Source organism: Patella vulgata, chromosome 3 (genome assembly GCF_932274485.2).
Source record: "Patella vulgata chromosome 3, xgPatVulg1.2, whole genome shotgun sequence".
NCBI lineage: Eukaryota > Metazoa > Mollusca > Gastropoda > Patellidae > Patella > Patella vulgata.
In genome coordinates, this window is record NC_065881.2 from 59,977,346 (window position 1) to 59,996,827 (window position 19,482).

A 19,482-nucleotide genomic window follows, 5' to 3' on the forward strand; every position below is an offset into this window, starting at 1 on the left:
TGCATCACAGTTCTAGTCTCAGTTTATTAAAGTTACTATATAAATTAATGACTTTCAGGCATAACATCCATTAAATTTAGATAATGACAATATATTTGACCTATTAAAGCAGTGGTTCACAAACCATTTTTTTGCCAACAGCACACCTTGGAAGACATGAAAACATAGCGGCACACCTGGCTAAACGCATATGAAAAATATTTGAATTTTGCAAAATAAAAACATGGCAAGTCATACAACCGTAGACAGAGACTAGTCATAGACACATAGACTGACACAGATATGAACGTATCAATAGACACCAGTGAATACTCAATTGGGATCATGTGGTTTCTCGCATTTTCTTAGAGTGCCGTTCAAAATTCCGCAGGACACTTAGGAAGCTCTTGCGGCACACTGGTTGAGAATCACTGTATTAATGGCATGACTCACATCCCAGTATTATTGGTAGCTGCAAAATGAACCAGTATCGACTGTTATTTATGTTGTTAGGTTTGTTGGGTTTTTTTTTTACAGCAAAATCTTCTGATGTTGATGATGGGAATGAGGATGTTAATGATGTTGTAACACCCATAGCTCAAGATGGATATTATTCTGATGGTAAGTTTTGTTAGATGTATTTTTTAAAAAAACAATGTCTCATTTTGTTTTACTTCTAAAAATCTTACTTTATGGATGGCTCAAGAAGTCATTGGAATAGATAGTTTTATCTCTATATAGGAAATCAAACAGTTGAACGAAATGTTTCAGCTTGCGGTGCTATTTATTTAGTATTTGGTGCACTATATAATGATGAAATTGACAATTAATGATTATTGCGTTATTGTACAACAGCCAGGTAATTAAGCTAGGAATACATTCGTACACCAGATATAAGTATCAAAATTGGTTTATATTGACATTTTAATTTTGTTCAGTGAATGTTTATCTGTTATATTACAGATTCCCTATGTCTAGGAATGTCACCAACAAGTAGTTTAGATCTAGATAAATCAGATGATGATGATTTAGATCAGGTTCCTGATATTGATACAACTTCTGCTATTGTGTAAGTATAACATTTTTATTCAGCAGAAATATACCTAGGCTACTTCCTGAATGTCTAGACTTAACAGAAGTATGCCGTAAAAGCCGCTGATTGTCATTTGCAATTTTTTATTTAAAAATTAATGAAGAAATCAAAATCAATTGTAGAAAATCTACCAGTTTGGTTCCAATCAAATTAAAGCAGCCCATCAAAAGATTATTGGTGTTCCTGGCTTTTAAGGATAATGCAAACATATTTTTATTTGTTTTCAGAACAGAGAAGTCTATAGAAAAGATCAGTATTAAAGAATCAATAGTTTTAGCTGAGGTATGATAAAACAACTTATTTAAAATAAAATTGAGTAAGATATATTACAGATAGATTCAAGATTCATTTATTTCAAGTCCCTTAGTATGGCCTATATCAGTTAACAAGATTGAATTGTCATCATCTTATATTTATAGAAGTATGAGTGACATATTCAAGTTTTATTGAGTATATGGGTCTGGAGAGGTTTACTGATAGTGCAGTATATATAGCTACCAAATATGACCAGTGTCTTGAATGAGGCAGTATCTGCTTATTCCTTTGAACACCTGATACCACATTTTACTAGACTCATTTGTGAAAAAAACAATGTCCTGTCACGTGGCAGATTAATGTGGTTTACTATTTTGTTAAATTTAACCTTCAAGTTAAATCATTTTTTATATCTGCATTCCAGATCATTCACATTATTTCAAAGTCCATACTTATATTTTATCGTAAGGATTATTAATAAGATTAATATATAATGAGACTTATCGGACTTGCAGGTAAAAGTGGTCTAAAAGATATAAACATGTGGCGGTGTGAAATCAATAGAAACTTAGCTTTAACATCAGTTAGAATTGTGTACCAAAATATTTTCTAATTAAACTACCTTTGATTGTATCTTGGCTTCAACTCTATATTTCTGTTCGATAGTTAGTGTTGCACTGTCTATTCAACTTGAATAATGATATTTTTGATGATGATCTTTTACAGAAACTAAGTGTTCCTATTAAAGACTGGGTATATACACCAAATAGTGAAAAAGAATATGATGTACCATCAAGTAGTCAATCTACTAGTAACAGCAAGTCCATATTTTCTCTAGATACTTTACTTGCGGAGAAAGAAATAGAAGTAAAGAATAATGATTTGTTAATAATGCAGAATGAACTCAAGGTAGGTTCATTTAATGGTACTAAACTATACTTCTACTAATTTTATTACACCTTTACAGACATCTCAACTATAAAATATTGATCAAATTAATTATATAACAATATTAAAGGGACCATTATGGGAGATTAGATAAAGACAGTCGCAGCTATAATAGTTAAAAAATAGAACATGTAAAGGGAATAATGCTGAGCCAAGAAAACCGAATTGAACAAATATTTTAGCCTCGATTGTCATACCGTTGTTACGATAATAAGCAGTCTCGATTATCCACATTATCGGTTAATCATGAACAGCCGTTGAATGGCAGATCATTTTCAAATCTGTTTAAAATTGTACCCATCAGATGGCATCTAGAGTTGATTATAGTCTAATTAATAGTTCATATAACATTTAAGTTCTAAAGAAAGACCTGCAATAGGCAGATTTAGCTCTTGCATAATGTATGTGTAACTTTTTATCATCACACCCGTCTGTCGAATCCAATTGCTTCTGAATGCTCTAAAACACTAAACTTATCCGCTTGGTTTTGAATTTACACACAGTGTTGAATTGTTTATAATCATGAGATAAAGAAGCCTTTTGATTTTCAACATTTTCCAATAATTACTACCAGAGTTATGGCCCTTGATATACAAACCTATACTTTCAGATGTAAACACAGAGGATGGGGTGGGTTTGTTTAAATTCTGCATGACATTGCTCAGAAAATGTCTACAAGTTGTCTTTTTGCAATGGTGTTACACAGAAAATGTTATCATTGCAGAGTTGCTATGCAACATCTCATATTTGTAACTTTGCCAGCTTATTTATGCCTAAAATATTGAAACATCTCAACAATTTTTGGACAGTTTTTTTACTGGGCATTTGAAATTCAAGATTAGCATTCAAAATGTTGCTAACTGTATATATTTTTACTCTTTTATTTTTAAATACAGAAAGATATTATGAGAGGTGGATTTGTTCAGGTTATAGAGGAAGAAGCTCAAGCAGGTTAGTTGGCTTTTTAACACAATCTTAAATCATCCTAGATCCTTATTCAATTTTTTGTCCACATCAAAGTTTTCCTTTCGGATAAGCTGCCGTAGAGACATAGCTGCTGTATAGGCATATTTCCATGCTTTGTATGGCTATTACATAACATCATTTACATTTTAAAGGAGCTAAATCGCTAACTTTTGGGACCTAGAAATTGACAAAAGTGGGTCGCAATGCGTATAATACTGTAATATGAATGTATATAAACTGATTTACATTCAATGGTTTCCGTTTTTACTCCAATTTCAAATCAGTTATGTTCGGCGAAATAAGCCAGTCTCAAGCGAGTGCAAATTTCTAGCGTCTGGTTATTCCAGTCTACATACGCCGTTTGATTTGGTGCAACATGTCTAGCCTCGTCCCTCGAGTCTCTTGATACAACTGGGGCTGAAGCACATTATGGTACACGATTCGTGTACCAATGGTAAAATGTTTATTTTGTCTTAAATATTGGATATCAGAAGCCCATCTTTTTCCGGTAAGATCACAACATGAATGTTGATTTAATTTGACAAATAATTCGTGGTTTCAATGTCAAAGATTTTGGATAATATTGAGTTAGAGACTTAGCTACTTTAATGTCAGATTATCCCCAGCTTAATCCATGCTGGAATGTACTCAAATTGATTATTTGAATTTAGTTGTGGGAATTCCTTGTGTGAAATCAAATAAATGAGTAGTGGTATTAAGTAATGTAAAGCGAGTAAGATTATCCTATCTTAATCTAGAGTATGCTTACATAACTCATTTTAAAATCACTCTTTTGGGCTGTGTGGTTTGATTATTCTTCTGATTTCTTGGCATAATCCATAGGGATTTTAAATTTACGTCTTCAGAAGTATAATTCTAATCGTATATGGCAAGTTGAATGATATCATTTTTACACACCTGTGTTCTTTTTTAAAGGATACAGGTATTTGAGACTACTTACTGTACAAAAATAAACTTTTATTGTCATAACAAAACTCACAGAAATATCCAACATACGAATGAATGTTTTGATTGAACTGAAAAAAAGGTTATGTTTGTTGAGGAGGCACATGAGTGGATAAACTGATGGCACATGGATGTTTATATTTAGACTACATTAATATGCCATTTATCTCTTGTATTATCATAGTAAAATGTTGTCACTTTGTTGATTTTAGAACAGTTATTGCCTGAACAAGAAAAAGAATTAGAAAGGGTGAGAATATTTTGATATTCTGTCAAGCTTTTTCTAGAAATGATATGTGGTCATTCTGGTAACTTTCCATAGTTCACTTCTTCGAAGGGCTCTTTACTGGTTCTTTAACTGTGGGAGGAACGGCGAAAAAATTTATGAGGTCAAGAAAAAAAACCCTGTTACTTGCCTCATCTAGTCAAGGAATCAAATCCAAATTGAATTTGTGATAAACCGAAGATATGCACAAAGATATGCACAAATAACTATTACCTCCCACTCCACCCATGCATCACTCTTACATGTAGATGTGTACCATGGAAACAGGGAACACAGTTATAACTAGTATCGGCAATATGTTTCAAATATTTCATTGATAAGTAATCTATTATATTTGTGTAAAAAGAACAAACTGCTACCATTACTCTTTTCAATAATAAATTGTATAATCAATAGGTTGGAGACGAATGATAGTATTTATTGTGTTGAAAATGTTATCGGGTATATCTTTCTTGGTTTTATTATCAAATATAAGTTAAAAATGAATAATGTGATATATCACCTTAATTTAGATCTTTTGGTTTGGAAAGTAAAGGTTGATACAACTAACGATGTTATTAATATCACTGGGTTTTTTTGCCAGCTTCTTAGTTACAGCATTTTTTGTAAAAAGTCTTAGATTTCTCACTAAATAAAAGAATAGAATGAGTTTATCTGTTTTGTTTGTTCATTTCAGCTTCAAGTTTCAGAGAGTGTAATATACAATGTTCATCCCGGGGAACAAGTGTTTAACTCAAGGCTATTTCTACAATTATTTACTAAATCATTAAGTCCTACACAGTGTGGATTTATTAAAGGTGATTCAATGATAGATCAACATTTAAGTAATCTACAACCAGGTAATTACCTTCTATTTGCTGTCATTATTTATTTTATTGTTCAAACAAGAAAGCTGATGTTAGTGCACGGATTCAAAGAGAAAAGTCACAGTTTTTTTGTCCAAACTTTATCCTTAATGTTATTAAACATACATTATGCTGCAAGAGCTAAATCTGTCTATTGCAGGTCTTTCTTTAGGCCTAAAACGTTTTCTAAATTATTAATTACACATTAATTAACTTATCCAGGCCATAATCAACTCATGATGGCATTGAATTTCTCCAATATTAAATATACTATTCAAAAAAAGTAGGGGATATTTGATTTTGGGAGCATAATACTAAAATATGCAAATGACTACGAAAAAGGTCACTATAGAACCTAACAGAAGAAACATTTCCAGTTACATGTGACGCCCAAACGCACCAATAGCTACCGCATGGAATGCAGGTGATGCTTGGGATCATCATGGGGGTCCAACCCAAGATTTGCACGACTCTGACTTTGAATGTTACAGTCATTGTGGCATTGAATTCCAGGGTGGAAACATCAGTTTAATTGTTTTAGTGACCAGAAAACAAATTTTGATATGCGTCGGCTTACCCAAAATGAAAGGTTACGTGCCCTTGGCATGCTACAGATTGGCACAACACAGGCGGTTGTGGCGCGGACGATGAATGTTTCTCAGTCTGTCATAAGCAGGCTATGGTCAAGATACCGTGATACACAATCTGTACAGGACAGACCACGCTCAGGTCGACCAAGGGCGACAACTCAAGCCCAGGATCGATTTATCCGTACCTTGGCCTTGAGAAATCGTGTCATCACAGCAAATCAGATCAGCGCTCGTCTTCAAACAGACACTGGTGTGAGAGTGAGTGGCCAGACGATTCGGAATCGACTGCATAGGGGTCACCTTCGCGCCCGACGTCCTCGCGTGATCCCTTGTTTGAGAGATCATCACATTCAGGCAAGACGTCGTTGGTGTAGGGATCGTCAACACTGGGATAATCGACGCTGGAGCAATGTGATGTTTTCAGATGAGTCAAGGTTCACTGTTGATTTTTTGGACAGACGTAGGAGGGTGTGGCGTCGTCGAAACGAGCGCTTCCAAGACGTTAACGTCATCAGACATGATCGATTTGGGGGTGGTTCTGTTATGGTGTGGGGAGGCATCACTGTTGCTAGAAGAACGGCTTTACATGTTGTTGCAGGGCGTGTTACAGGCCAGTACTACCGGGACAACATCTTGGCAGTCCATGTTGTGCCGTTCGCACGACGTCATGGCCACCGTTTCATCTTCCAGGATGACAACGCAAGATGTCACAGGGTCAGGATCGTTACAGGTTACCTCCAACAACAGAACATCACCACATTACCTTGGCCAGCACTGAGTCCCGACCTCTCCACCATCGAGCATTCCTGGGACATGCTTGGACAGAGGTTACGTCAACGTCAACAACGTCCTGCCAATGTCCAAGAACTTGCTGCTGCGTTGCAACAGGAATGGGACAATCTGGACCAAAATGACCTTAGACGTCTCATTAGGAGTATGCCACGTCGGATCAATGCTTGTTTGGCAAACAGAGGAGGATTTACCCGTTACTGACTTGGTTGTGATGCTGTAGTAACTTTGCTGTTTGACCCCGGGTATCATTTTACCCTTATAATGGTCAGTCTGTGCCTTACTTAGTCTAACGATCATTTGGAATAAATCGATGAATGTGAACTTCATTTCATTTTGTCATTTGTTTCTTCGTCAGTTTCATTAGGTGACTTTAATAACACTTAAAAATCAAATATCCCCTACTTTTTTTTAATAGTATATATTAGAAAAGTTCAGCCATATTTTGATTTAAGCTAAAAATGGAGGAGCGAGACTTAGCTTCGAACAACCAGTACGGTGCTTGAAATTATTGCACACGTCTTGTCAAACCTTCAAAGGCTAATATCTTCGCTCGCAGTAGAGTAATTTGAATGAAATTTTCAAATTATTAATTTTACATTATCTATTTTCGAACTATTATAGCAAGAATGGTCAACTCTTTATCTAAATCTTACATAATGTATCTTTAATATTTGATTTCAGATCTGTTGTGTGATTTCCTTACTAGTGGTATATTAACTATGTGCTTTCATAAAATATCCTGTCCTGAAGTAATATGTAAATGGCTCTTCTATATCAGTAAGTAAATAGCTTTAATATACATTTCAAGCCCAAATATTTGTCAATTTTTGCAAGATAAAACTAGGATTACTCTCTAAAAGTTGTTAAAGACAAAATGTTTGTTATGAGATAACTGGGTTTTATTTAGTACATGTTCATAATTGTTAATGGCCTACAAGTAAGAAGTAAAATTGTATAGGAATCTAGAAAAAAAATTGGAAAAAGTCCCCCATGGTTTGGAAGTTAAGTTTTACATGAAAATCTGCCTGAAAAGGATTCTCAGACTCTTAACAAATGTTCAGATCTGATTGTATTGATAGGCAGAAATGCCCCTGTCAATGTAAAATTCCCCCATAGCAGACTGCACAAACAAATGTATTGCCGACCCAATTAGGATGTAGGAACATGTCATTGAGGATGTTTCATTGTGAATTAAAACAATTGAGTTCAATGATTAACATTTCCCACTAATTCTAAACAGAACTAAGCAATTTCTTTGACCTTGATTCTATCTGATAGAGAGTGACGAAACTTAGTGTATAGTTAATAATCAGTTTGATTGCTCAATACTTTTGAAAAAGATAAACGTGCAATTAATTAATTTGTGTTTCGGAATTTCGGCTGGGGACATCAGCCTCACTGTTGACATGTTTTGACTCTAGATTGGACTTGAATAAAAAAATTTCGGCCATGTGTCAAAGTATTAATTTTCAGATTTATAATATTGGAAAAATTAGATCTTACATTGATAGTGACACGACTAAAATGCAGGTAAACACTATGGCTAAATCACGACTCGACTACTGTAATTCACTTTCGTGCAACCTACCTGAAAATAAAATTAAACAACTTCAGAAACTTCAGAATAAAGCAGCCTGGATCATAATCAAGGCTAAATCTAATGAACATATGACACCAATTCTGAAAGATCTCCATTGGCTTCCAGTCCATCAATGTATCAATTTGAAAATACTGTCTATTACGTATTCTGCTCTAAATGACGATTCTTCACCTCAATACCTTAGAGACCTTCTCAACACCAATAAACCTCGCAGAACCCTTCTATCACAACTAGATAATCTCTTAATTAAGCCTTTTTCAAAAACCAACTCCGGTGATAGATCTTTCGCCATCGGTGCTCCAAAGTTATGGAATTCAATATCAAACAAAGCCAAATTCTGTTAAAGGTTTTAAAAAGTATCTCAAAACCGAACTTTGCAAATATACAACTGATTGAATATGGTTCTAGCTGTGTTTGTGTCAGACTTTTACCATGTGTACTAAATAATGTTCTCTGTTTTTTGTTTATGTCTTTTTTATGGATTAATGTGTTGTGGTGATTGTTGTAATGTTATATTAGTCGTACTTATGTAAAGTGCCTGAGAGCAGCTCGCTGAGTTGAATTGTCGGCACTATATAAATTAATTATTATTATTATTATATTTTGGTGTAAAGAGATTTTAGAATTGAGTGGCGTGAGCTTGATTACCTATATTCATATTTATTTCAGTGTCAATTCATAAGAACAGTCTGGTTGTTCATAGCTGTCAGAGACTATTGATGGATATTATCCAGACACAAACAATACAAGATTCAGATAGTTTTTCCTGGTCACCTAAACCACTGGATATTCTGAGGATTTTCATCAATTATGGTAGATATTATTATAATATTCATCATGGGGTATACCAAATTAAGATAATTTCCTTAATCCATGGACAGTTTCTGGTTACTTGTATTAGAGCAAAAGCATCATCAGATGACGAAGCATAAGATACCCTCTCCCCCTAAACCCTACATGTTGACTCAGATGAGAGTCTCGGGTGATCTTCAACTGATTTAACCTCCCATGTTTTGCTGTTATTTGTTATTAATACTTTGACAGTCAGTTGTAATTTTGTCAATTTGTTAGTAGCTGATGGGGTTATTTTTATTAGGTAGTGGGGTTGTTCTTACTGACGCTGAAATAGGTAGAGAGTATTCAGAAATACATAAATCTATATGTTGTTTGATACAATGTTTGGGTTATTTTAGGTGCCGAAGAAACAAATTTATTACCTGATCAAAGTTTTTATTCTCCTCAGCAAATCAGGTATAGCATTTACTGAAATTTGTATTTTGAGTACCAATTCAACTTAGCGATGCTTCTATTTCACCAAAAATACTATATTGGCAGTGTTTTTTTTTAATGAACTGTTTGAACAAAACACAGAGGTTTTAGTGCCAGTTTCAAAACATTCTGTGTGGTGATAAATAGTGTCCAGAAACAAGATGCTGTTGTTAAAATGATAAATTTGTATAAAGATTTAATCAACATCATTAACTTCTCATAATTTTGTATTAAACCCCAAACAGCCAGAAATAAATGTTAGTTAAGTATAGAGTTTAAGAAAATGCAACACTGTTCGCCAATTTAAGTTCGATCAACAACAAACTTGGCAGGATTGTTCCTTTGACAATTGTATATTGATCGACAGACTTTGATTTTCAGCTTATGTCACAACTCCAAGGAGATGGTTGCAAAGCATGGTTCCTAGGCCGTACAGTACAATTGTACTTATTTTTAAAATTCTTTTACCATTCTTTTTGGGATAATAAGTATCCTATGAATTACATCTAGTATAATTTGTATATGATTTAATTTGAAGGAGTGCCTTACAACCATGTGTTAACATCAATTTAAATGAGGCAGACAACAATTCGTTATACTTGATTGGTAGAGATAATTTACTTGGTTTTTTGGATACTCTGTCGTTCGCTCTTCAAGGGAGGTAAGTATTGTGTATGTGTTGTGCTCTCAATGTATCACTATTGTCAAGTTAACAACTATTAAAAAAGAATGTGCAAATCTAATTTGATACATTTTGTGTAATTATATCTGATGGAGAATCATATCATTCTTGTGAAACTGAATGAATAGGGAAACTGCTGTGTTAATTCAGATTACCTGTACAAGCAATCTTACATATATAGAGGTCACATAAATTTCATGTTTTTAACAACAAAAAAAAATAGTGAAACACAGATTCTGAAGATCTAGTGCATACTCTGTACATATATTTAATTGCATGGGAATACAATTTCTCAAAAATGTGTTTTGTAGACCTGAACTGGTAACAGAAGAAATAACATTTTTTGTTGAGATTCTAGTCAAAGCTGCCTTAGATAAGTCATTAAATAAGTAAGTTAAACTCCATGGAAAACTTTCAAAAATATTATGACTTCAATAATGGTAGATTGGTCTCAAATGCACCCTAATGCAATTCAAAGCCAAAATTATTTTTTGTTTTACCAACTACCGATGAATCCCTATAAGACCATTTATTCTTGTGAGAAGAAAATTGAATAATTCCAAATAACATGCTAAACTTGACAAAGAGTTCTTGATCATTATAGAAATGTTTTTACTGAAACATTATTGCATTTAGATATGCTGGACCTTTGGCTTTGCAGTAAGCAATTGACGTATTAAACTAATTTTTATTTACACGTACTTCTAAAAACAAATATGCTGCGAACTTAAAATGATAAAACCAAAATTTTGTGTTGCATGGCACATTTGAAATAAATGTCCAGTGACTTATTACTCATTATGGCGAACTGGTCACATGTAATGTAAATGTTATTATATTATGTTTCAGTAATAAGTGTCATTATGAGTTTCAAGTAGCAATATCCTCAGCTTTAGAATGCTATACAAAAACAGCCTGGACTGGAGTGGTAATCTTGTTTAATATTTTTTTGTCCTGAACTAACAATATGTTGTTGAATTTTACATTAAATAAAACATCACTCACATCAAAGCAGTTATCTAGAGACGTTCTTTAGATTGTACAGCATGCTAGTTGCTGCTCTATTTATATGAATGTTTGATAGAATATCCCCCACACAAATACTAAATTGTGAATGAAAATAACATGTTTTTATTGTGTGAAATTCTATTGAAATGATGATTGAAAAATAAGGATTTATACATCAGATTCAACGGTTGTCTAATTACAGATTCCTGATTTATGTAGAAGACTGACCAATATAACAAGACATCATCATAATCGTGTTTATCTGGTACAGTTACTTCCCCCTGGTCATAGAGGACACTGTATACAACAACGGGTAGCAGCTATGTTTTTACAAGAAGAAATGACCGGAAAAGTTATGAAAGTGTGTCCAGAAAACATTAATGTAAGTTTGATAGGCACCAATGTTTTGTATAAAGATTTGTCTATCACAATTCACCAATGAGATACAAGAGTTATCAATGATTGAGACTATAGTAGACATGAGATGTCACAAAACTTGAGCATTTATATCACTGTACGAAATTTAGAGTAAATGTTGTTCTTCAAAAAAACAAAACATCAGTATTTATAACATATTTAGTTATTCTCTGAGTAAATCTGGTATTTGAGTTTAATATGTTAAATGGAACCAGTGGTTGTGTCCCTGAATTTGGGCGTCAGTAGTAGGCATGTAGAGCCAGTACTGTTGCCATTATAATTCAGGTTTAATTTAACCTCGATACTGGATCTAAACACCTATTTTAGTGTCCAGATGGGAATAGTCAAGGTAAATATTTGGTTGGTTAGTTTACTTTCAAATGGTTCATCAATCAACCAGTTGAAATAGCATGGTTGAAATTAAATGGCTGATTTTTAAAAAATATTTCCGAACAATTTGAAACTTTATAAATAAACTATACATTAATCTGTTAATTAGGATAATCCCTCTTATCAAGATTGTTGTATCCATAATTTTGATAATGATTAGATTTCAAAATTTTTTTTAAAAAAAATGATATACGTAAAGTATTTATGTTCAGATATGATTATTTGGTAAAATGGAGTTATGGCCCCTTGTTTTAATAGTTGAGCAAAAGCTATACTTCTAAAAGTAATAAGATTTGGATGAATTTTTAAGCTATTTTATTTTTTAATAAAAAACCCCAGAATAACCAGTTCTAATCAAATTTTAATAATCCATCATTTAAAATAATACAAGCTGTTCTAATTATTGCTGATGATCTTACTTTGAGGAATGGTGGCTATTTAATACAAGTTTTTTCCCTTTAGTCTCCCACTTCGGTTTTTTATACACCCACATTGAAATGTCTTGTCGTTACCCCCGCCCATCCTCCACATGAGACAAAGAACACTATTGATTGTCAACGATTGCCGATAATTACTGCCAGAAATATGGCTCTTGATCACCTTGAAAAATCTTGTGGATGCTCCATTCATAAACAGTGTTTATGGCCACAAGACAAAGAATCCTATTGATTTCCAATGATTTCCAATAATTCATTCCATAATTATGGCCCTTGATATTGATTGTTTTGTATACTATAGGGCAGAACTAGAGACCAAACCAATTCTAATTATTTCTGGTAATTATTTGATAGGTTGTTACTCGTAATCAGATTTTAGTGTTTTGTAAATGATTTCAATACTGGCACAAGAAAAAATATGTGACAACCTTTGTTGACTGCTCAGACAACTTAGCTGCTGTAGGCATGTTTTGTTGCCTGTTAACCCATCTTTGTCAAAATGAATCTGTTCTGGTGACTTTCAATTTTCCTCAATTTTTAAGGATATCTTTGACTTAGAATTTATTTAGTGATATATAATTTATAATATGTATATTATTTTTTTTTTTCAGATAAAGAGTTTATTTCAGTATATAGATTGTATGAAAGATATGATCAAGAATGTTGAATTATATAAACTAAATAGTTGTATTATGTTGATGGATTTGGTAGTTGGTTGTGAAAAACTTCCTTCAGAACAGAAGGTAAGGCCACAACTTTTTATACATCCACATTCATAAGGTGGACGCATACTGCCATCATCCCCTGTGTAGCTCTGTGTGGGTGTATCGCCTACAGGCCACAATTCTTAACTGATCGTCTTGAAACTTTAAATACTTATTCCTTATACCCTAAGGATGATCCCTATTGTTTTTGGAGCATGCCCGCCCCCCAGGGGCACAGAAACGCCCATTTCTTGTATTTGTTTGTTTGTTGTCTACAGGTCGCATTTCTTAACGTATCATCTTGAAACTTTGCATACTTATTCCTTATGTCCTAAGGAACATCCCTATTGTTTGTGGTGCATGCCCAACCCCCAGGGGCAGAGCCACACCCATTTTCTTTCTGTGTGTCGTCTGCAGACCGCAATTCTTAATTGATTGTCTTGAAAACTTTTCATACTTATTCCTTATGCTCTAAGGATGACCTCTATTATTTTGGGTGCATGCCCGACCCCCTGGAACAGAGCCATGCCCAATTTTTGTGTGTGTTTGTGTTTCGCCTACAGGCCACAATTCTTAACACATCCTTTTGAAACTTTGCATACCTATTCCTTATACCCTAAGGATGGTCCCAGTTGTATTTTGGTGAACGCCCGAACACCCCCAGGGACAGAGTCACACCCATTTTTTCTTTGTGTGTCTGTATGTTGCCTACAGGCCACAGTTCTTAATGGATCGTCTTGGAACTTGGCATATATTCCTTATAGCCTAAGGACGGTAACTATTGATTTTGGTGCATGTCCCGACCCCCAGGGGCAGAGCCACGCCCAATTTATGTGTTTAGCACCAAAAGGTCACAATTCTGAATGTATTATCTTGGGACTTGGTATACTTATTTAACTTATTCTTTATACCCTAAGGACAGCAACTATTGATTTTGGTGCATGATCCCCCCCACCCTTTTGGGCGGTGCCACACCCACTTTTTGTTAATATTCCCAAGTGAGAAATCATTTAAAGATGCATTATGTGAGAGCTAAATCTTCCAGATGCAGGTGCTTTTAATATATAAATTATAATTTTAACATTTAATAACATGATTGACAAGCCCATAATCAACTCCCCGGGTCATCGGAATGGTTCCGATTTTAATTAGATTAGAACACTGCGACCATTTAAACAGACATTATGCAAGAGCTAAATCTGTCTTTCTTTAGGTCTTAAATGTTCTATAAATTATTAATTAGACATAAATTGACTTACCAAGACCATGATCAACCATCGGATGGCTGCGATTTAAGTAGATATAAATACGTTTTGCGGTTGATGATTTAACATAAAAATGAATAATTGAAACTTTGTTTGTTATCGAGACAATGGTAAAAATGATAATCAAGGCTACCCTGTAATTGTATCATCAATAAATCGGCTCAGATTGATGTAATTTGACTGAAATTTTCAACATGTTATTATTCCCTTTTCATTATCTATTTTTAACTATTATAGCGAGAGCTGTCAGCTCTTTATCTGACCTAGTTTATCTGACCTAGTTTGTGTGGAGTGTATGTTAAACCCCATTTTTTTCTCTCTCTCTCTCACCTATTTTTGAAGTATTATAGCAAGAACTGTCAGTTCTTTATCTAATTCTTACATAATGCATCTTTAATATGTCTGTTTCTACAATGATAGGGGTATATTGTTGACTGTTTTTTTATATTGTAGAAATACTTACTAAAGCTTAGTGAATTGATTAATTTATTAAAAGGTGAATTAAGAGACAGTGTTCAAAACCTGGATAAAACTAGGGTAAGTTCAAAAGTTAGTGGTTTGAATTAAATTGCTTTCCTGAATAAGATAGTGGGATTGTGAGGAGTGATTGCTGGGTGGTTAACATTTGCTGCAGAGTAATTGGTTCATCCCTTGCTGGTATGCGACAAGAAGTAAGGTTTGCCCGCCTATCCTCATGGGTTTTCCCTCCGGTTTATTGAATTATAGAAATAAAAAATATACCATATAATAAGTGCAGGAGGACTGCACCACACATAAAACATACGAACAAGACACACGGACACTGCAAGAAACAAATAGACATATATATATCAAAGCAAATGTTAGTTCCAAAGTGAACTGGTAAGTTTTGAGTGGTAAGTTATGCCTCATTACTTGTTTTTCCTAAACAATAGAATAAACAGAATCTTTTTCTTAGCTGAACATCAAATAATATACAAACCTATTTCATATTATAGGTAAAAGATTTGATGGTGAGAATTAGTAGTAAATGGACTCTTATGATACAGACCATGGGTTCAATGCAGGTATATATATATATAATTATTAGAGAATTCTGAAATGGCTGCTATAAAACTGTGCAACATCGTGAATTCTGTACATATTGTCCTAATTATACTTTTTGTGTATTTTTATTTATTGTGCTTATCACCTCAATTAAACATACAAATATGCAAGAGCTAAATCTGCCTATTGCAGATCTTTATTTAGGTCTGAAATGGTATATAATTAAACTATTAATTACTTAGACATTTATTAACATGAAAAGACCATAATCAACTCTCGATGCCATCTTATGTGTCAGATTTTCATTGGATTTGAATCCGATCTGCTGTTCAACGCCCATTGATGATTAACCGCAAAAATCGATAATCAAGACTTTGTTAATTATTGTGACAGCTGTGACGGTGACTTTCGTGGCTACTGTGATTTTTAAAATAAGGTTTACTCGGCTTAAGAGTGAAGCAATTAATTGACATTTTCAGCATATTGCTTTTACATTATGTAGTTTTTAACTATAATAATGAGAACTACCAGCTTTTATCTAATTCTCCATAATGTATATTTAAATGAAATGATATGTACTGGGGTTTAATGTCTTAATTTTCTGTAAGTATTTAGGGTCTGTTTTATTCAGTAACTATTCACATATACACTTGGATTATTAAGATCATTTTGTGTCAGAGCTACAAGAATTAAATAAAAATTTATCAACCTGACTAGGCCAATAATATATTTCACTATAATTCATTGTTTTATTTAACAGAAAAGTTTATTTCCCTGGGCAAGACAAAAATCTCCACAGAAGATGCGAGTTGAAACACTGGAAACTCAGTCAGACCAAGAGTCTGAGGGTAGTGATAGTGAAAAACCTAGTGGTTCTATTGGTATTCAAGATAATGTACAAGTTAAAGACAATGTAGTGAGAGATGGAAGTACTAATGATGATGATGATGATGATGATGATGAAGAAGACAATGTTAATAATTCTAGTGTCGTCATGTTAAATACTAACTTGTCTCAAGATGGCAATAGTGACAAAATATTGTCGTTAAAAACAGACAGACAAAATCCCAATAACAAGGATGATTATTGGGACATGGAAATTTTAAACTCTGATGACGATAGTCTGCCAGAGTTGTGAATGTGTCCTGAAAGTGTGAATGTGCTCTTAATACTTTAAAAGTGTTATAGTGTAAGTGCTTTAGATATTTAGTAAGACACAGTTCTAAAAGAACTCAAAAGTGTGCTGAAAAATACAGTAAAATAACCATTGTTTTTGTTATATTATATATCATATCTTTATTTTAAAAAAGTGCCATGTTAGTGTTCTTAATACATAACTGGAATCGACATTGGGAATTTTATAACTGAATATAATTGGTATTGATATGTGGTTGATTTATTGACTGATTAAGATTAAGCAGCAAAACTATATATGAACTCTGCCTTGTAATTTGTTGGGTGGGTTTATAAAAAAAAAGGTTTTCAACCAGATATGATAATAATAAATATCTAATTGGGATTAAGACATTTTTTCTATGGGATATATGTAATTGGGATCATGAAATTTTACTATATCATTTTTTGTGGGTATATTATTCTATGATTAGCTTGTAATGTTCTATAATTTCCATTTTATTAATTCTTTGACTTTTTGGTCATTTTAAATTAAACTTTAAATTTGATAAGCTCAGCAATTATTCTGTGTCTCAAACTTCTCAGTTTGAATATCACAAACCATGGGTGCTTTAAATCATAATCTTAGGAATATTTTATATTCATTAAATACTGAAACTAGTGTACATTCCATCATGTTTAACTCGTCCTCGGTATCCCCAGTGTACTTATTCCGTTCTACTCCACTAACCCCTGGGTTAATCCATAGGGTTTCCATGATTTGAAATTATCTGCCCTGGCCTTGATTGTAGATAAAGTCTACGAACCAATCAAAAAACAGTTTACAAACCTGTCGTTTCGACTTCGTTTTTATAAGGGTAGATGATCATATTCATGTCCATTAATCATTTATGTAAATAATGTATATATTTCTAATTGATTTATATTTAATTGCATTATCAAAATCTGTAGTACGTTTCGCTGATTTCAAATATCTATAACATCTATATGTTTGACTTTTGCTATTATTATTACTATTCATTCTTTGCCTGAAATGTTTCATGTTTATTATTGTTGATACTTGGCAATTTGATTCTCAATTAACTCTTAAAAAATTAATATACTATATAATAATTGGAATTTGTTGTTAATAAATATGCATTCTCTCATTTAGGCTACCTTCTGGCTAATTCCTAACCTTGTCTCTTGAAGGGGGGGAGCCTTTGCATTTTGCTTACTTTACCTAATGAGAGTTTCTTCCCTTTGCCAACTTTCTTTGCAATTAACGATTTATGGGATTGGTCGATAAAAATAGCACAATCATCAAGGGCAGATAACTTGAAAACATGTCCTACCCATAGATTAACTCAGGGGTTAGTGGCGTAGAACGGAATGAGACTACTGGTGATACTGAGGATATGTTTAACTGTGCGTGTATAAATATGGCATTAATATCCAAATGTATATTTTGTGTGTTTTCTATGTCTTTCATCTTTATATCAAGTATTTTAAGACTTGTCACTTTGTTGATTCATACAATTCCATGAAAATATAACTAATAATTGGTCTTATGTAATAAATAATATTTTGGTAACAGAATGTGTTTGCTTGTAATAGTTTGTTCTCAAATTAAAATCGCTTTCTATTTGTCTGTGACACTAAAACAATGCATATAGTAAGAACAGATTAGAACTTCTTCCACAAGAATGTTTATAAGATGCATAACAATGAAGGAATACAATATCCCCTAAGTAATTTTTAGAAATTGCCAACTAATTAAAACAATGCTTTGAGTGTAGAATCTTTTCGCTTGCTCATTGCCAAATCAGTGATAACTTTCCTATCATTAACATGAAAAGACCTTAATCAACCCTCGATGCCATCTTATGTGTTGGGATTTCTCTGGATTTGCTGCTCAACACTCATTGATGATTTGATCAAAAAATGGATAATTGAGACTTATGTTTTTTTATCGTACCAACTTTAGTAATGATGATCGAGACTAAGCCTAATATCTCGATTCAGAGTGGAGCAATTTAACTGACATTTTTAGCATATTCCCTTTACATTATCTAGTTTTTAACTATTATAGTGAGAACTCCCAACTCTTTACCTAATCTTCCATAATGTATCTTTAAATAATTACAATTTTGGCGTTTAAAACGAATATCTACACAAATGGTGCTAAAATAGTAGGATAACTCAAAATCAAGGGTCTGAAATTACGACCGTCTTACTAATCACCGACAATACCGTTTTTAAGTGATCAACAAGGAAAACATGTTATAGATGCGCATAAGTGTGTGATAAATAATGCTTTTATATCGACAATATTTTCACAGGTGGGGGGGGGGGGATACATTTAAACGTTGTGACCTCTAGATGTCCACAAGCTAAAAATGTGCTTTTTCGTGCAATCAGGGGCCATAACCAAGGAAGTTAAGGTCCGATATGCGCAAATATTGAAAGGAACCAAAGATCTTTGGATTATAATCATACATTTCAAGTTTGGTCAAAATCGGATAAAAGTTATGACTTCTAGAGTATCCACAACCTTGGTATTAAATACTTTTACACTATCTGCGTACAAAGAGCGGTCATTTTGTCCGGCAGTTTGATGAAAATGAATACAAATTGTGACTTCTAGCGGTCCACAAGCTAACAATTCGATTTTTCAAACAATCAGGGGCCATAATCCAGGAAGTTACCGAAAGGAACCAAGATCTTTGTGATATAAACATAAATTAAAGTTTCATCAGATCAAATTTGTGGCTTCTAGAGGGTCCACAACCTTGATGATATACCATATATTTACACTATTTGCGTACGAGGGGCGGCTATGTTGTCTGGC

The 19,482-nt window shown here is 33.4% G+C and overlaps 1 protein-coding gene across 2 annotated transcripts in view; it reads left to right on the plus strand.

Annotated features, from left to right (window-relative positions):
- The window catches only part of LOC126814500 (SMC5-SMC6 complex localization factor protein 2), a 40,943-nt gene extending 22,713 nt beyond the window's left edge, over window positions 1-18,230 (plus strand). For both annotated transcript variants that reach the window (XM_050539675.2, XM_050539676.2), the window contains 18 exons: window positions 517-600; window positions 943-1,048; window positions 1,300-1,354; window positions 2,054-2,236; window positions 3,172-3,226; window positions 4,420-4,457; window positions 5,170-5,332; window positions 7,402-7,497; window positions 8,990-9,133; window positions 9,514-9,571; window positions 10,128-10,250; window positions 10,583-10,660; window positions 11,121-11,199; window positions 11,482-11,661; window positions 13,135-13,266; window positions 14,946-15,029; window positions 15,470-15,538; window positions 16,279-18,230. In XM_050539675.2, the coding sequence (XP_050395632.2) occupies window positions 517-600; window positions 943-1,048; window positions 1,300-1,354; window positions 2,054-2,236; window positions 3,172-3,226; window positions 4,420-4,457; window positions 5,170-5,332; window positions 7,402-7,497; window positions 8,990-9,133; window positions 9,514-9,571; window positions 10,128-10,250; window positions 10,583-10,660; window positions 11,121-11,199; window positions 11,482-11,661; window positions 13,135-13,266; window positions 14,946-15,029; window positions 15,470-15,538; window positions 16,279-16,656 (2,105 nt within the window). In that variant the 3' untranslated portion in view covers window positions 16,657-18,230. The remainder of the gene's footprint in view (window positions 1-516; window positions 601-942; window positions 1,049-1,299; window positions 1,355-2,053; window positions 2,237-3,171; window positions 3,227-4,419; window positions 4,458-5,169; window positions 5,333-7,401; window positions 7,498-8,989; window positions 9,134-9,513; window positions 9,572-10,127; window positions 10,251-10,582; window positions 10,661-11,120; window positions 11,200-11,481; window positions 11,662-13,134; window positions 13,267-14,945; window positions 15,030-15,469; window positions 15,539-16,278) is intronic.
- Window positions 18,231-19,482: the final 1,252 nt, after the last annotated feature.